We start from the raw sequence: 17,682 nt of genomic DNA, 5'->3' as shown, positions 1-17,682 counted from the left end.
TGATAGAACCGGGTTTCGATCCCCGTCCCTAGTAATCAGGAGAACGAAAGGGACACAGCAGCACTGGCTTGTAATTGTTGAAATAATGTTTAAACTGACACATCTTAAGACTGCTAGAAGCTAATTATGAATCCATCAAGACTGAATTTTTTTTATTTAGTATTTAATGTTGCCAATGAAGACTGGACAAAAAGCAAACTGAAGCAAACTTTTTTATGAATAAACATTTAATAGTGCATTCATAACAGTGTATGTCTTCATTCATTTGCATATGAAAACCCATATAAATTTCCAAATAACTTAATTCATGAAAATGTAATTTATGAAAACAAAGATGCAGGATATGGACATATTAGTAGAAACACTTGACAGTATAAAGAAATCCAACACATAATACAGCACGAAGAAAATGATTTCTCTTATCACTGGGTTGTAATATTGAATTACATTATATAGTACAAGCGTTGCTATTATTGTGTCCACCGCCTGTTGTAGTGTAGTGTACACCAGTCCTGTAATGCTGGACAGTGCCCAGCAGGGGGATGTCAGGCTCAAAGAGTGAAAACCTCCCAGAACAGACACCCAGTCAGCAGGCTGGTGTGTTAGGCTGCTAGTGGTTTGCAGCTGGTTCAGCGGCGAACCTCTGTCACCACTGAAGGATCCCTCTTTCAGTAACAGTTTCCTCCGCTGCGTTAAAGCACATCTGTTCGGCACCTGGAACCACAAAACCTTCACGTCCCATGTGCTTTATCCACAGATTCCTGAGTCCAGGTACAGAAACCTGAGGTGGATCTCAGTCAAACCAGCCCCCTCAGACAAGGGGGAAAATGACTAAAAAGGTATTGTCCGCTCAGTAGCTTCACTCAAGGGTTTTACAGTCTACATATGCAAGAGGTCAATAACGGCTGTGCTCATCTGTTGCCGTGACAATGACGTCCATCCAAATCCGCATGGAAACTGCATTGGAAGCCACCAGAAAGAAAAGACGGTCGTATGTCTTCACACAGAACGTCAGACTGGGCCGCGGAGACTGAAGGGAAGGGACAGACAGTGATAATGTGAGAAGTCATGATTAGGGGTGAGGGTTTTTTCCATAATGATGGTTGATTTGTTCAAGATTTTGCTGATCTGTTGAGACTTGCATTCTTCCGGCTGATTATTAGTGTAGTATTATTAGTTAAATGTACTCAAAGTATCAAAAGTAAAAGTACTTTTACTACAGACAGTCTGACTGATATGTATCATTATACAGTACATCACATTATTAAATTGTTTACTGATGCATCGGTATATAAGCATTATATAAGCAACCTTTTACTCTAGTAGATAGTCCAGGTGAAGCTAGTTTTAGCTACTATGTATACAGTGTTAGGTACTATAATCCAGTGATTCCCAACCCTCTATCCCCAGATAGATGTGAGATGATCATTCGTAGGAGAGGACAGAAGAAAAAAACAACATTCTGCTACACATATATTCATTTTTTTGGCTTTTTTGTGTGAAATACTGGTAATTTCACCTCTCTGGGCCTCTAACAGTCTCCATTATCAATCTTTTAGAGGGGAAATATGTCTTTGGTGAAACACTGGTTTAATAATGCATTATATTTCATAAGCTTATCATGTGTTTTTTATGATTTATTATTTAAAAATCTTAATTTAAAAGTAACTAGTAGAAGTAAAAAGTACCTCAAAATTGTACTGAAGAACGGCAGCCTACTTGAGTTAATATACTTATCTACTTTGCATAACTGTAATTGTCCTGAAGACAAATTGTTTAGTTGTTTTATTTAAGCAATTATACAAACTCCTTATGCTGAAAATGACAGGCTTTCCCATGGTAATTGCAATGTAATTGTAAACTTATAGTCATCTGACACTTTAAGAGCTGAGACTCAGCAGTACCCGACACCAGCCTTTGATTTCTAATACAGTAACTGCACAGATCATCTGTGTCTTTAATCCCATGAGAATCTGGCATGTCTATAATCTGTCCAACGATTTGGAGAAGGAGCAACATCAAACAAACTTTTTGTCATGTGAATACACAACAATAAACATAAACATGGGGAGTAAAATTCACAGTAAAATCACATTCTTAGAGTTGGAATAGTGCTCTTACTTCCAGGGAGACATCAAACAACATGAAAAAGATTAAAGTGGAGACCTTGAAGATGTACCCTGAGATATAACAGTATATTTAATAATATGTGTAATGATGGCCATGCATTTAGTCCTAAAACACAATGTGAAAAAGGCCTCAATCAACTTTTTAAAAGATTTTTGTGATGACTAGGCCACACTGACCTGTACATAAGACTCCAGGCTACTGCATTCATCAAACTCAATGTTCAAAGATTAGGCACAGACTCTCAGCTGGATGAAACACTCTACAGACTTTGATACATTTTTCTATGTCAGTTTATGTACTGTATGAGAACTCACAGAAGTGGCTGTTCTTAGATGGTCGTAGTAAACTTCTTCTATGGCCTGGAAGTAGATGACTCCCTTTAGCTTCCTCTCATCACAGTCTGCAGCAAAGGAAGAAGCAAGTTAGTTGACAGCATACTTATTAAGACTTGATGGATCTATTCAAGTCCTAAAAGTTATTACTACTCTGCAACTTTATTATGAGTTTAAAGTCTTGTTTCTTTTGGCTGGGAAATACAGACAGAACAATGAAATATAACAAACGATAAAGGCTGGAAAATAATGCTACTAATGTATTGTTATTTTACAACATGCCTGACTTCCTTTCAGTGAACTAGTGTGACAACAGAAGGCTTTCATTCATGTAAACACACAGTCAGGATGTGCACACACCACTCTCCCAGCCAGTCTAACCTGTATAGTAGGCTAGTCGTCTGTGGTCCATGTCAAACAGGAACCATCTCTTCTTCCAGGTCTTCACCCGCCCCCCTCGCTTTGTCAGGAAGCCCGCACAGCGTCGAGGTGTCAACCGCAGGTCGGTGCAGCCGGCCACCCCGTGACCCAGAGTCTCCAAGTGGGCCCGGAGGTCAAAGTTGGGAGAAAGGAAGAGGGGTAGACTGCGCTGCTGGAGAGATAAACTGATTTTAGATGTGGTTCAGAAGAGGCAGGTGATTTTACTTGGAAATTGAGGAAACAATAGTAACATTCAGTGTCTATTATTATGGTAACACCTGAGAGTCTGAGACAGAGCTTTCAGATCAGATTATAAACATTGTATGGGCTCAAGGCTAGCCACTACTAGCATAACACATTCAAACCTCTAACCAAACGGTCAGAAGTGAACTGTATTGTGGGTAATCTTAGCACAGAAGAAGAATGAGGAATACACAAGACAAAGTCTCCTGCATGGCTTTTGATCATTCTTTTAACGTCCATCACTCAGGGTAAGAACTAAACTGCTGAACCAACAGCTTTGTGGTTTTTATTTCATACCTCTGGGGAGTTTGGGGGAGAACGGGCAATTGGTTGCTCCTTTGGTTCTGGCTCTGGTCTTTGTGGGGTCTCAGGCTCCGGTGGTTCTTTTTTCGGAGAGTTTAGCTCTCTCTGTCTTCTCTCCTCCAACAGCAACTGTCGTCGCTCTTCCTGGGTGCACACATGTCACTGAAAATTATTAGTCATCCTCCAAAACATATGACCCCTTTCAGTGTATACCGTTCTAACAAAGTAGGATTTACAGTGGAACCTATTATGTATGTATGCACTGAAAGTTCCTCTTTTTTCAACCTCCACATAAACTCACAATCATATGGCTACACATTTTTCAGTCTTGCATTTGGCAATGCTGCAAACATGCATTACAAACATCCACACATCTGCTGGCTGTTTTCTTGGACCATCATGTGCGAGCTGAGTGGGTGTCAGTGATCAGACAGCCGTGTCTAATGCAGTGTGCCGCGGGTGATTAGAAGTGTCAGCGAGAGTTTCCCACGGCAGGTGACTCACCCTCTCTCTGAGCAGTTTCTCTCTCTCTGCCTTGGCTTCCCTCAGTTTCTTCTCAATCTCCACGAGATCCAACAGAGACGGGCTGTGAGACGAGTTACATTCATCAATGAATGAGAATAACTGTAAAGGTTAAGAACAACCCCACTGTGTGCAGAAGGGTGTTAAATGCTCAAACACGAATATGCCACTGAGGATCAGTCATTAATCTTTTGCTTTAACCAAATGAAGCTGGTAACAAAGTAAACACACACAGTAATATGGACCAGTTATAGACACTGTAGAAAGAATATCAGAACAAACAAAATGCTTGAATTACAATGACTTTTCATTGCAACATGAGACAACCACTGCTGTTCCAAAAAAGCAAAATCATCCACGATCATTAAATCCTGCCAAAGGTCAACATATGTCGTAAAGTAAGAAGTTACGTTCATGTTTGACAAATAGTTTTGGTGACCATGTGGGTTGGGCACTTGTATATGCCTGACACAATAACTCACAACTTATACCACTACTGATTAGCTCGCACTTGTTTATCCCTGTTCTCACCATACGCTACACCTATTGTAACCGTTGCTGCTGCTGTGACTTAGTTGTTGATGTTGACAGTGTGTCCAGAATCGAAGTCCTTTTTAATGTGTTGATATTATTTGTTCCTGGGCCAAACATTAAGATTATTCTGGTTGGTCTAATTTTCTAGTTTTGGCCATAATTCCTATCGGTAATGAAGACATTGTACTTCATCACTATCACCCATGAAATATTTATTAACAAAACAATTTAAGAATTCATTTGAAACCTTGTAAAATTGCATTACCAATAAGCCAAAATTAGAAAATTAAGACCAAAGATTTAATAAACTGCAATGATCTTTTCTGGTAAGTGCACACACACAGGATTTCTCCATCCTGCTAGAGAGAGGTATGAATTATAAAAAGCATTCCTGCCCCTACTGTTGCATGTAAAGGCTAAAGAACATAAACTTCTAAAAGCACATTCAACTCCACTCTTCATTTCTCTTTTTTAAAAAAAGCATTCATCAAACAAGCAGTGAAGTAACTGACCTGGCAGCACGAGAGCTTGTTGTACTGTTGCAAGGAGTGAAGAGCCCGCCGCCGTTGCTGGTCCCAGGTCTGTGCCCGCTGCTGTGCCCGTTGCTGAGCCTATGGGAGGGGATGGGGGAAGTGAAAGCCTTTGGGCTCTGGCTGTCTGGAATCGTCCTCACCAACCCTGAGAGAGGAAGGAGACAGGGAAAGACACGCATGCATCGGTCAGTCGGAATAGCTTTATATAAGATGTGGTGTGTGAGAATTTCTGTATCAGGACGGTAAATTACATTAGATCAAGAGTCTTCAGTTACAGCAAACACCTGGCAAGACTTGACATGACCTTGTAGATCAGGCTACTCGGATGTTTGGTGACAGACAGGTGTGTGTGTGAAAAATAGCTACTACTGAGGAGATTTTAGGCTTAAGTATATATGTGCTTCTCTGGTTCATCTGGTCTATACAGGTAAATCCTGCTCTCTGGCTACGTAATAACAACCTGCCGTCTCTACTGACACACCTTTAATTTGACTAAAAGGGAGGGAACTGAGCAAACAGTCAGACAAAATGAGGACATGAGTGCAGAGAGAGAGTCTTTATTGTTCTGTATCAATGGTGCTCTCAGCTTAAGCAATCAAGAGCGCAATAGAAAATAGAAAAACAGGGCCGGTAATAGCTCACCCTGTGCTGAGAGCGGCCTGTCGTTGAGTTTGTTGTTGCGATGCGAACTCCGTCTTCTGGGCAAACTGACAGATTCTTTGCATGGTTCCTACAAAATAAAAGGTAACAGTGTAAGAATAAGCCGTGTAACAAATATTTCAACTTCTGATTTCAGCTAGAGGTGAAACAATTAGTCAGAAATTTAATCGAAAAATATTTTGATTATTCATTCAACATTTAGGTCCAGCCTCTAAAATGTTAATATTTGCTGGTTTTATTTGCCTTCTACAACATTAAACTTAGTATCTTTGAATTTTGGATTGTTGGTCGGACAAAACAAGACATTTTAAGACGTCACATGGGACTCCTTGGAGCAAATAAGTGAGATGAATCGATAATTCAAATAATTGCAGCTCATGCTGTATCCATGGTGACACGCTGTGTACCTGAGGAGGCTTGTGTACAGTCAGAGGAGAAAGTGACATCATGCAAGGGGCTGAGCCGGTGATATTCGACCAATCAGTGAGCGGCTTCTTCTCTTTGAGAACCTGTAGGTGCAGAAGTTTAATTTGAAATTCAGTAGCGTGTCTGTGATGACAACTGGCTCCAAGGCACAAATATGAAAATGAACTGGAGCAGCAGGGAAGATGCCAAAAGACAGTGACTGCTGAAGGCTGCAGCGTTAGACATACCACATCTGGCTGAGAATGAAAACTCCACTTCCAAGAGGGATCCTAATGAGTTAAAAATTATCATTCCCTCACTATCTTCCCCCCTCTAACCCTCCCTCCCTGCTTGACTCACAAACACATGAGCAATTCAGTCGCCACATGCAGTCCACTATTTAACCCTTATCTGTCTCTTTTACTACTAGTACACGTCCACAGGGAATGTGTGGACAGTGAAGATTTAAAAGGTTTTAGACAACAGTTACTGATTCTGGGGTATTGTTTTCTTCTGATACATTTAATACACAACCAAGAAAAGCTTCTTATAGTCCTTGTTACTACAATACTACACTTTTCAATTTTTTCATAAATCACCTACTATAAAAGTTATTTCAGACACAACTATTTTTCACAATTCAAGTTCACTGCACATGTGAGAAGAAAACCACATCCTCCATGCAGTCATGTTTTATTCACACACTTGGTCATGTTGTCTGACACTGTCTTGTCCCTCTCTCCTCCTCTGTGCTGCCACTCCCTTCTGCCCTCCCTCTAGCTGTTCCTATTCTCTCATTCAGAAGAGCCGATGAACCACACATTAACGCATTTTTCTGAAAAAAACAGAATTTTAACGCCCCGTCAGCCGTGCAGATTGATTTAAGGGCTTTTTTTTTAGCTTACCGCTGTGATGCAAGGATGTGAAACTTCTCCCAGCTTGCCTTCTCGCCCTCTCACACATCCACACACATGTCCACACACATTCACAAACGCAGCACCCTCCCTCACATTGCTTACTCCTCCCCCTCTATCATTTCCTTCCCTCCCTCAAGCTTGAGTTAAGCTCTCTCTCTCTCTCTCTCTCTCTCCCTCCCTCCCCATGTCTGATTTGCTTTTTCCTCGTCCAGATCTCATCTCCTCCTTGTTTTAACTGGTGCTGCCATAAGTCTGATCAAAGGCAAACCACTGGCTGTGTGATAAAGTCACAGTGCAGTTTAATTAGTGACTGAGTGAATCACACACTTTGGAACAGCAAGTATTCATAATAAACACTGATAACACATGGCAGTGTGGGCTGCCCTCATAGTGTTAGTCAACTAATAGCCATTGGATGTTTTTGATAAAATTGGACTGAAGCCCAGTGAAAAGTACGTAGCACCGAGTGCGAAATCAATCATTAATCACCAAACGGGGAAATTATGTAGAGGACTATTATAACTAGAATTGCTCTCTGATGAGCAGAGTTTTGGTCACTACTCAGATTATTCTTCTCATCCAGCAGCCATCTAAATTAACTTTGTTTTCCGTGTCTGGGTGATGCATCATGGTAAATATATCTTGAGTAGTGGCCATTGATTGCACACTACTTTTAATGGGGCATTGGAAGCAAGAGCATCTTAAAAGGTTTATCCTGTAAACAATAAAATGTTTTCCATTTTGCTATAAAAGGGTATAATAACTCCGACTAGACATTTGGACAGTGCTACAAAACAGAAGAGTGAACAATTTCACTCACAGTTACTAAGAATGCAATATTATTGTACCTCATTCTGTAACTTAGCTCATTATCACAGCTGATCATTTAACTCTTGAAACCTGCATTTTCTGATTTGTTGACCACAAGCTGTAAATGCAAAACTGACATAAAATCACCTGCTAGTCGCTAACTGTGTTTGGTGTTCAGGAGTTCATGTACAGTCAGTTTATCAGAGCTTCTTATCTGAAAACAGCTGCCTACTGTGGCCAAAAACGAGTTTGATGAGAGTGGTGAAACCGAACCAAAATAGTAAAGTTGTGAATTGTAAAACCAAAACAATGTGCTGAAAGATGTTAAAACAGAAACTGCAGGAGTCCAGTGATAAATGACTTATCAGTCGTAATTGTTTTTCACTCTTAACAAGGTAGGGCAGTTTTAACACAGCAGATATAGCTAAGCAAATTAGCTGGTCTGCTGTTCAGACTGCACCAGAATAGTCCCATTATAATAGATTCTTAAACTCCAGCTACAATTAATCCAGTGTGATCATTTATACCTTTAGAAATGTTCAGCTGTGTCTCAAATTTCAACCCCTCTTTCACTCATTCACTGATCCCTATAGAACAGATACTAGTTCACTACACAATAAACTGACATTGCGCACACACTAACCCGAGCTCCAGCCGGTGCACTTATGAGTGTACTATATGATGGATACATTTCACATTCGGTTCGTACACTCAAATAAAACAGCAGAAATTAAATATATATAGTAAATACAGAGATTTTGGACACTGCTGTTGTAAATCTAAAAATCTGAGTTGTATCCTGAATCAACTTTTGATGAACTATTTTCATTTTGAATGTACAGGTTCCTTTTTTTTTTGTAAAAAAATAATGCTGTTTTAAAATACATATCAAGATACAGGGGTTACGATTCAATATATTGAGATACTGTTAGCAAGGAGGTATAAAGATATAGAGAACACACCACCATTTGCATAAAATCTGAGTAGAAAAAGATTTACTTTTTTCATACAACCACAGTCACAGTCCCTGTAACACCCAACGTCATAGCAAAGTCAGTTTACCTTAATAACACTGTTACTGACAGTTGGGGGTTTAAACACATAAATCAATAGTGTTTTAAAGAAAACCAAATATTGCATTACGATATTTTTCAAAATTTTCTTACACCCCTCAATAATAGCCCACAATACAAATCCCTCTTACTGTTTGATTTGTGTGGACGAGTTCTCTCTTCTCTTTCCTCAAAGCGTTCAGCTCCCTCTCCTTCTCCCGCTCCATCTCCTTCAGCTGTCTCTCCAACTGCTGGACTCGCTCCTGAATATTCACAACATAATTCCCTTCAGCGTGGACCCCCATACCGTTTCTATTCCTCAAGAGAAATGCCATGTGCTGTATCCGATTCATCTGGCTGGCCAAAGTTCACTTAATCTTTTCATTATGTTGTGATGTAATATTGAGTAAACACCCGTGATGTGACGGCGTGTGTGTTGTGTGAGAAAATGCAGAGCCCCGAGCCAAGGTGATCTCCTCGGCCGAGACACAATGCAAATCAAACATCCATTTTGCAAGTTAATGAGAGGCACGAGAGGGACACGTGACAGCAGGGCTGAGAGAGTAGCTCAAAGAAATGATGGGCCGACATTAAATCAGCAGATTAGCCCAGAAAATCTGACACGGTGAGGGACAGACAGACAGACAGACAGACAGACAGAGGGTATAGAGATGAACCGTCATCTGCAGCTGAGTCAACGACCGTCCCTCTCAAACAATCCCTCTCTTTATCTCTCTCTGCTCCTCTTACATACTCCAGCTAATTGAGGAACAATTCCATATTATTTTCACCATCCAGCTATTCTCTATACTCATATGTTCCTGTGGATTCTGGCATGTGAATGGAGAAACTGCCTTTTTAAACTTCTTGTGTCAGAATGTAAACAAATATCACAAGTTGTTCTCTCTAACAGAAAAACTTAAAATAGTGAAGGCTTCATAAATCATTTAAATAGTAAAAAAGATATGTTTTGCTGACCTTCAAACTCACCATATGAGAGAATGACCACTGCCTTTAGGTAACAGAAGGTTTGTCAAGTTAGCATTCATTACACTTGGCTCTATGGATGGCAACGTCTGTGTGTCAGTCTGTTGGTTCAGATATCTAAACAACTACTGCCATGACATTTATTACAAACATTCATGATCCCTGGAGGATTAATGTTACTGATTTTGCTGATCCCGACTTTCATTCTAGCGTCACAAAATTTGGACCAGACACTGATGTCCCTATCAGGATGAATTGTAAAAACTTTGGTGATCCTCTGACTTTTCTTCAAGTGCCATCATCAGGTCAAAGTTTTTAATTTGTCTAATACTTTGGTTTATGACCAAATACCTGCAGACTAACCAATGAAAGTCCCATCAGCCTCAGCTGTACTTTGCGTTTGGGGCCAATCAACAAATGTTAGCATGCTAACACTCTAAGTTGAGATGGTGAACGTGGTAAACATTATGCGTGCTGTGAAGCATGTTATTAGCAGATGTCAACATTTAACTTAAAGCATCACAGCGTTTAAGTACAGCCTCACATGAGTCCTTTTTATACTGCAAAAGACTGAAAACACTCAAATAAATCATTATCTAAACAAAGTACACATTAGTGTGCCAGTGTCTCAACAGTTGGCGCCTCAGTGCAGTTATAAATTTAGGATTTATCACGCAAGTGCCAACATGTTCCAGGCCTCTTCAAATGATCCTAATCTGAAGACTTTACTGTCTCCCAGTTTGATACATTTCTTTACATTTCTTGATTCGCTCCATTACAAAGCTGCAGAACAAATTAAATGACGACCATTATCCTGGCTTCCACAGAAAATCAGACTTAGCTGGGTGCTATAATGTCGTTCTGCATTCAGAGTGTCTGTTCTGGTGCGTACAGTCAAGCCAGCTCTTTTCAAAAGTAAACTCTCTGGCCAATCACAGGCCTTTTCATGCACACTGCTTCCCAAAAACAGGTTTTCAAGCTTAAGGTGAATGCCTCCTTTTTATTTGGTTGTATGATATGGTGGAATTACTGTTGTTACTCTCTAATTATTTTGCATTTTAATTGTATTTGGAAAGATACACCAATTGCATATTTCCTTTGATAGTCAGTGCAGTTAAAGATCTCCGCATTGAACAAAATAATACAGATTATCCTTTCAGCCATGACAATCTAGCCTTACTCCAAAACTTTCCAAATCCCCTCATGTGTTTTATCTTTCCATTTTCTCCACGGCTGTCTTGTTCTTTTGATTTCTCTTTCATGGTGGCCTCTGATGTAATTAGGCTTGCTGTACAGAGTCATGTGACAGTGTCAGGGCGATGCTGGTGAGAGTGAGGTACAGAGTTCATGCTCATGTCCCAATTTGATAAGGGGAGAGGAAGGAGGACAAGTCTTAACCTGCTATGGCAACCGTGGACTGGGGAGAGTGCGTGTGAATGTGCATGTGAATAAGCCAATATAAATGTTGATTTTTACTGTGCTACACTACAAAAATAGTATCTGAGCAGGATTTATAGCTTGGTTGATCAATGCCTGTGATTATTGTAGGAGGAGCACAGATTTGTGGCTTTAAAGTTTAAACTGTCTGGTCTGCCCTCTCCTTATTTTGACTCTTAAAAGAACAAAATTCATTTTAGAATCTCAGAATTGGAGGCTTATTCTAAGGTCACAAAAGGAATAAAAATCAGCTTCAGTAAAGGTTTCTGTTGGATGTCTGACAGCTTGTATTACCCTTTACAGTCATGAATATATATATGTCTTTGACCCATTCTAAACAAAAACGAATCATTATAAAACTTTATGAATGTAAAAGCTTTTTTAACCTCGTATTCCGAATTTCTGGTTAAAATTAACTAATGTAGAGGTCTTTGCTGGGCTATTGTATTGTTGGGTGTTCCTGTTATTTTGTCAACCTGCTATGCATAAGTCTGACGTCATAAATCTGTATTGAAGGAATGTTTGGAAGGGTTAATCCCAAGTCAGCCTGTGAGGGTAAACACTGAAGCATGTGACACGCAGATAAGCAAAACCGTATAGCACGTCAGGAGCAGCTGTGAAATGTTTGAAAAAAAAAAAAAGACACGTTTACCTGTGCCGCGTTGACCACATGTTGCTGACATGAGATTTCCTTCTCCATCTCCCCTTCACTATCTCCCTCCTTCTCTTTGTCCGTCGCACTCTCCTTCTCCTCATCAATGCCGCTCTCTTGCTCCAGAACACGAAACTCCCAGTCCTCAAAGGCCCGCACTGCCGCTTCCATCACCTCTTTTTCCTGCAGTGAAGGCAGAGAAATTAGTCTAATATAATTTAACAGCCCTTGTTTTTTATTTCACACTGTAGGTTCAGATTTTAAAAATGCTGGATAAAACATTATAAATTACAGTTAACATCTCATTTGCAGTTGGCTTCAGTACAAACTTTATACAGACAGAAGACACCAAATTTAACTTAAGAATTCTTATTCAGAAAACGACTTTGGGCAATTTGTATTTTGTGTTTCTAATGCTTCAGTATATAAAAGTGCAAATGCAGCCTCATTGTCTCATTTTACAAAATCCTGCACTATTGTTCTTTTGCAGTGTGTACTTAAGTCCTCTATTGTGTGCTTGTGAGAGGTTCTCTGTGGCGCAATTTGTTACAAACCAGTTTCTAAAAGATCTTTCCAAATAAATCTGACATGTCACAACAAAACAGTAACAACCTGCCACTGAACTGCACTAAACCTGTCATTAAACACCACTTTTAAAACAAAGAGGTCTCTCATCTTGTTCTGTCACCATCACAAAGAAAAATACACATCCTGTGCACAATTTGTGTGTGTGTGTGTGTGTATAGACTTCTGAAACACTGACACATCAGGTTGAACAGGTACTAAACAACCACACTTTGTTCAACCAAAAAACGACATTATGTATAGAAGTCATCACCGATGCCAACACCCCGTATCGGAGACAGACGTACATGAGCCAACCAAGTATCAGTTGCAGTTTTATTATTCATTTGGACAGCTGCCAATATCATTTCTTGGATTTTCAGTCCTTCCTTAAACAAGTTCAGCAACATTAGATGCTGCACATGACATAGAGACTTCATTGATCCAAAAACTCGACTGATATTTAAGACATTTTTGAGCCATACTGGAAATGTTTAGCGTTGGAGCAACAGCTGTGTGGTTGCACTGTGAAATATTCGATTCACGACCTAAAAAGCAGTACACAGACACAGACCATTTTTGTGCTGTTTTGACTAGTAAGTGAATCACTTCTAATCTAATAGATTTCGATTTAGATAACATCACCTTGCAGTGGCATCGATTAGTTGTGTTAAAGTTTTCTGGCCCAACTTCTACTTTCAATGTGTATGGAAAGAGAAAAAGCCTGAAGAGGTAAAAACTACAGCAACAAGTATAAAGAACAACTTTATTGACTGTATTGTAGGCTTAAGGCGTTCCTCTTATATAAAGCTAATAGTTAGGGCTGGCTCAGATGAGTCCTGAACCAACCTTTAGTTATGCTGCTATAGGCCTAGACTACCGGGGGACTTCCCACGATGCACTGAGCTCCTTTGTCCCTCTATCCGTACACATTCATGTCCCATTAATGCATGTTACTAATTTAGCTTCTTCCCCTGAGTTTTTGTGCTTTCCCGTCTCGCAGGTTCCCATGGATCGTGGTTGCGCCTTCTGCTAATATTATTATCATTACCGTCACCACCATTATCATCACCTACCTCGCCGGTCAAGGCAGACGACCACCCACCTAGAGCCAGGGTCTGCTCAAGGTTTCTGCCTCTCTGCATTCATGTCAGACTTGCGTCGTGTTTCTAGGTCTGACCAGTAGTCGTGACTTTTACATAAAAAGGTGAAAGCGGCCGGTCTCAGCTTCTTTTGTGGATGTTTTGTCGAACAGAAAAGAAAAGATATTACCATGTGCAGCTCAGGCACTCACCTGCTGCAGCTGCAGTGTTAGCTGTTCTCTCTGGCTCTCTGGTTGACCGGGGATCAGTTTCTCCTTCTCCTCACACCTCCTCTTCAGTGAATCCACCCTGCGTCTCTCCTCCTCCAGACTCTCTCGCTCCTGCAGTTACAGATATGGCAAGAAATGAGTGAAGCAAGAGCACAGTAATCACCTAACTTTTAAAAGTAAAACAAAAACTATTTCAAAAGAGAAGAAAATAATGCATCATGTCAATTTCACAACCATATTTAGAGTTTGTTTTCTGAAGACCACAGACATCTGACTTTAAACCAGTTCTACTCCAACAATCATTCCATGGGAATTTAGTTATCATTGACTTGATCTTGTGTTGATGTTAGTGGAATATTACTGAACCCACCCATTTCTACATGTGAATATCCTTTTCTCTGACTCTTGTGATTGCGATACTCATGTTAGGCCAGTTAAATGTTACATCTACAATATTAGTCTTCATTGTCTCCAAGAACCAATACATTTAGCTGGTAATGAATCATGACAGAACATAATAATGGCATAAAACATAACAAATGCAACATATAGGTCTGTAACTGATGAAAAAGAAAAGTTTGATATTCATTTTATGACACGATACCTTTTGTCTGTCGGTGTGTTTGTGCTTCTCTGTCCGTCTGGCCTCTTGCTGTAGAGCCTGCAGCTTCTGTGTGTGTCTGTGCAGCTGCTTCTTCTCCGTCTGCAGCTCGCCCTGCAGCAGGGCGATCTCCAGCTGCAGCTAAAGGGACAGGAGACGAGGCTGAGCTGAATCATATTAACCAGACGTTGAGCAAGTCACAGATATGCATTCCTTTAACATGACTCGGTTGGTGTTTGGAAAGATTTAAATGTGCAGACTTCAGCTGAGACACAATGAAAAAAAATGTAGTGTTTTCTTGACCACTCTGTCTTGGTTCTTAATTTGTTGCAGCAGTTTAAAGAAACCTCAATGAAACCTTAACCACCTGTTGTGCAACAGATGGTGGAGATTACATATTATGTAATTCACTTTAGGGCTGCAGCATTGTTTTCATACTGATTCATCTAAAGATTTTATGTTAATCCTTAAATCTATAAAAAAAAGTCAAACAATAGTGAATAAGACATCTTATCTATGGTCTTTAAATAGCCTATGTTGTTCAATCAATAGTCCAAAACCTACAGGTATTCAATTAAATAAAAGACAGAAATTTGCAAATAACTCAAGTATGCTTTAAAAAATGACGCATTATTTTTTTCTAAACTAACCACATATTCAGTCTATTGATCTGATTAACCATTTAATTGTTTTAGTGGTAGGCTACATATTTTGCACCAAAGTGAACTAAATCAAGTATTTTTCTGCAAATTGGGCCACAATCATTTAACATGCTCACCTCAATCTTCAGTTCCTCCTTCTGTTGGTCGATTTCTGTGATTCGCCGCTGGAGCATTGAGGGCGACGGCAGGACCCTCGGTGAGCCCACCTCCAGCTTTTTAATGCAGGACTGACGGAGAAAATAGCAGACAAAGTCATTGCATGCGAGCTTTAAAACAGTAAACCGTTGAGTCTAGAAATGTCGGATGATTCATTAGTTAAACTGCGTGGAGCAACAAGCGTCTCTCTTCTTACATGCAGGAGCTACAAAGGACGATTTCATGTGCCATCGCCGCATCATGTGACACGAAAGAGCCAAATGACTGCACCACCACCATCAACAACTTCATCTCACTCACTTACCTTCTCACTCTCAGTGCTGCTGCTCTCTGTGTCCGACTCCGCCCCTGAGGAGGCGGGGCTTTGACCTCCAGCCACTCTGGTGACCCACGGCGGCCGCAGCCCCTGCTGCCACTGGCTCCTGCTGCTCTCCATGTTATGTTGGGGCATTTCTAAAGGCTGAGACAAGGGAGGCAAGTTAATGAGAGCTTCACAGGAGGGGACTTTGGTGAATACTGTGGTAATATAATCTGCTGCATGGTTGAGGGCGCGTCAGGGATCAGGTGACAGTTACAGCTGAGTCGTACTGCATAAGCACTTTAAAACACAGGAATCCCCCCCCCTCCCAGCTTCCAGAAAGCAGACTGTGATGGAGAAAACACCCAGCAGTGAAGAGGAAGCAATAGTGAAAGAGAGGGGAGAATTCAGGATGTGGGCAATGGGTTGTGTTTCAAGGACTCAAGCATTAGAGGTAATGTTCTTTTTTTTGTTAGAGGCTTTTGATGTGCATCATCAGCGAGACAGTGCATGAATGGAACTAGAACAATCAACAAAATACTACAAGGAGAAATCAGCCATAGAAATGGGGGTTAGAGCACATCAGAATAGACTTTGAAGTACTTTTATGTTGAACGTTTTTGTCCTGCGCGTCACATTCATGCACATTTACCCAAGTAAATACCATTATATAGTGTAGTGTTTACATTGTCCTACTTCAAAGCGTCAACCTAAAGGCCTATATTATCGGGTCTCTTTATTCTGTTTGGTCCTTTATTCCTCTACTCTGTGGTCTCTCTTTACACAAAAAACACGCATGCTAGAAGAAAATACACAGACCAAAACCAATTTGTGGGAAAATACTTTTGGTTCCTATTGTCCAACCTTTTCCCACCATCTTCCCTCGCCCTCTGTGCCCTCCCTTTCTCCCTGTGTTCAGACCTTATTAGGCTGCAGGGAATGCAGGCAGAGTGGAAGCGCAGAGATAAATATACAGCTGAGATATGAGTGAGGGCTTCCAAACAACCACTGGCACACTGACATCGAAAACGAGACGGTAGAGAGGGAGGCCTGGACAGACGGAGGGAAGAGAAAACAACAGGAAATCGAGTGTAAAATGTCAAAGGCCAGAAATGTGTAACATACAACTTTATAAAGTGCACAGAGGAAAAACTGTCACAAAAAGGACATTTTAATGGGTGGAATTCCACCTGGAAAAGTGAAATCTGCATGTTTATCTGCAAGTTTATTACTTATCTGATCTGCTGCTCTAATCCTAATGATGTTACTGTGAAGGTTACTTATGCTCTATGACTGATGACATGTAACAAACTAGCAACCAAGACAAAGTGAAAAACACTGAAACTGAAATTGAACTTGAACTGTTAATGGTTAATGACTCATGCAATTTCCCGTGGTGTGTGCAGTCGGAGTATATGATACCAATATACGACATCCCATGACATGGAAACTACTAAAATACCATTTATGAACAGTAGAAAATACCATTAACTTTCCATTCAGAAGGCCCAGTGTGTAACTGTTAGGAGGATCTATTGGCAGAGCTGACCATAAACTAAATCGCCCAACCACAGGATGACAGAAATGACAAACATAGCATGAGACCGACACTACAGGTCATTTCACAGTTTGGAACCTGCTTCTAGGAAGAGAGCGGGAAGAAAAGCAGACATATCCCAGCCAGCCAATCAGACAGTGTAAAGAATTGTTAAAGAAGTATTTTTGGTTCTAAAGGGTCATTTCTAATTGGCTGAGAGGTTGTCAGGTTTGTGTTACAATCATATTGTTCTTACATAGAGGGACAATTTGATGCCCATAGTAACAATGGTATCATTATAGTATTCACTGCACAGTTCATCGACAGTATCAGAAGAAAACAAAACCCTAAAAGAACAAAAATGGCACAAAGTTTCACAGTGTTATAAAATGATGTGGAACAAAACATGCAAATGTTAAAGTGGCAGAAATAGTATAGAGGTCAGGAGTAAAAACAAAATGCACCTCAGATCATTTAACCTACTACTAATCCTTTCTACTGTACACCGCTGTCCAGTAAGAGCTGGAGGCAGAGAGAGCTTCACACTCAGTTACATTATTATCCAAACAAACATCAGTGCGAGCATTCACTGTGTGACCTCCATCTAAAGTCCAC

General features: G+C 40.4%; 1 protein-coding gene across 2 annotated transcripts in view; it reads right to left on the bottom strand.

The window, feature by feature from the left end:
* Window positions 1-201: 201 nt before the first annotated feature.
* The window catches only part of phldb3 (pleckstrin homology-like domain, family B, member 3), a 23,030-nt gene continuing 5,549 nt past the window's right edge, over window positions 202-17,682 (bottom strand). The window contains exons 2-15 of one of the 2 annotated variants that reach the window (XM_035672456.1): window positions 15,537-15,692; window positions 15,193-15,303; window positions 14,418-14,555; window positions 13,796-13,924; window positions 11,938-12,120; window positions 9,014-9,124; window positions 6,085-6,186; window positions 5,660-5,747; window positions 4,997-5,162; window positions 3,933-4,014; window positions 3,423-3,572; window positions 2,844-3,051; window positions 2,445-2,530; window positions 202-1,030 (exon numbers count right to left, since the gene is read on the bottom strand). In XM_035672456.1, the coding sequence (XP_035528349.1) occupies window positions 896-1,030; window positions 2,445-2,530; window positions 2,844-3,051; window positions 3,423-3,572; window positions 3,933-4,014; window positions 4,997-5,162; window positions 5,660-5,747; window positions 6,085-6,186; window positions 9,014-9,124; window positions 11,938-12,120; window positions 13,796-13,924; window positions 14,418-14,555; window positions 15,193-15,303; window positions 15,537-15,683 (1,836 nt within the window). In that variant the 5' untranslated portion in view covers window positions 15,684-15,692 and the 3' untranslated portion in view covers window positions 202-895. Of the gene's footprint in view, window positions 1,031-2,444; window positions 2,531-2,843; window positions 3,055-3,422; window positions 3,573-3,932; window positions 4,015-4,996; window positions 5,163-5,659; window positions 5,748-6,084; window positions 6,187-9,013; window positions 9,125-11,937; window positions 12,121-13,795; window positions 13,925-14,417; window positions 14,556-15,192; window positions 15,304-15,536; window positions 15,693-17,682 lie in introns of both variants that reach the window. The other variant, XM_035672455.1, reaches the window with a different exon arrangement.

Source organism: Morone saxatilis, unplaced genomic scaffold, assembly GCF_004916995.1.
Source record: "Morone saxatilis isolate NCDOM2014 unplaced genomic scaffold, NCSU_SB_2.0 Contig24, whole genome shotgun sequence".
NCBI lineage: Eukaryota > Metazoa > Chordata > Actinopteri > Moronidae > Morone > Morone saxatilis.
Note: the sequence above shows the minus strand (reverse complement) of the source record. Positions and strands in the feature narration are given on the sequence as shown.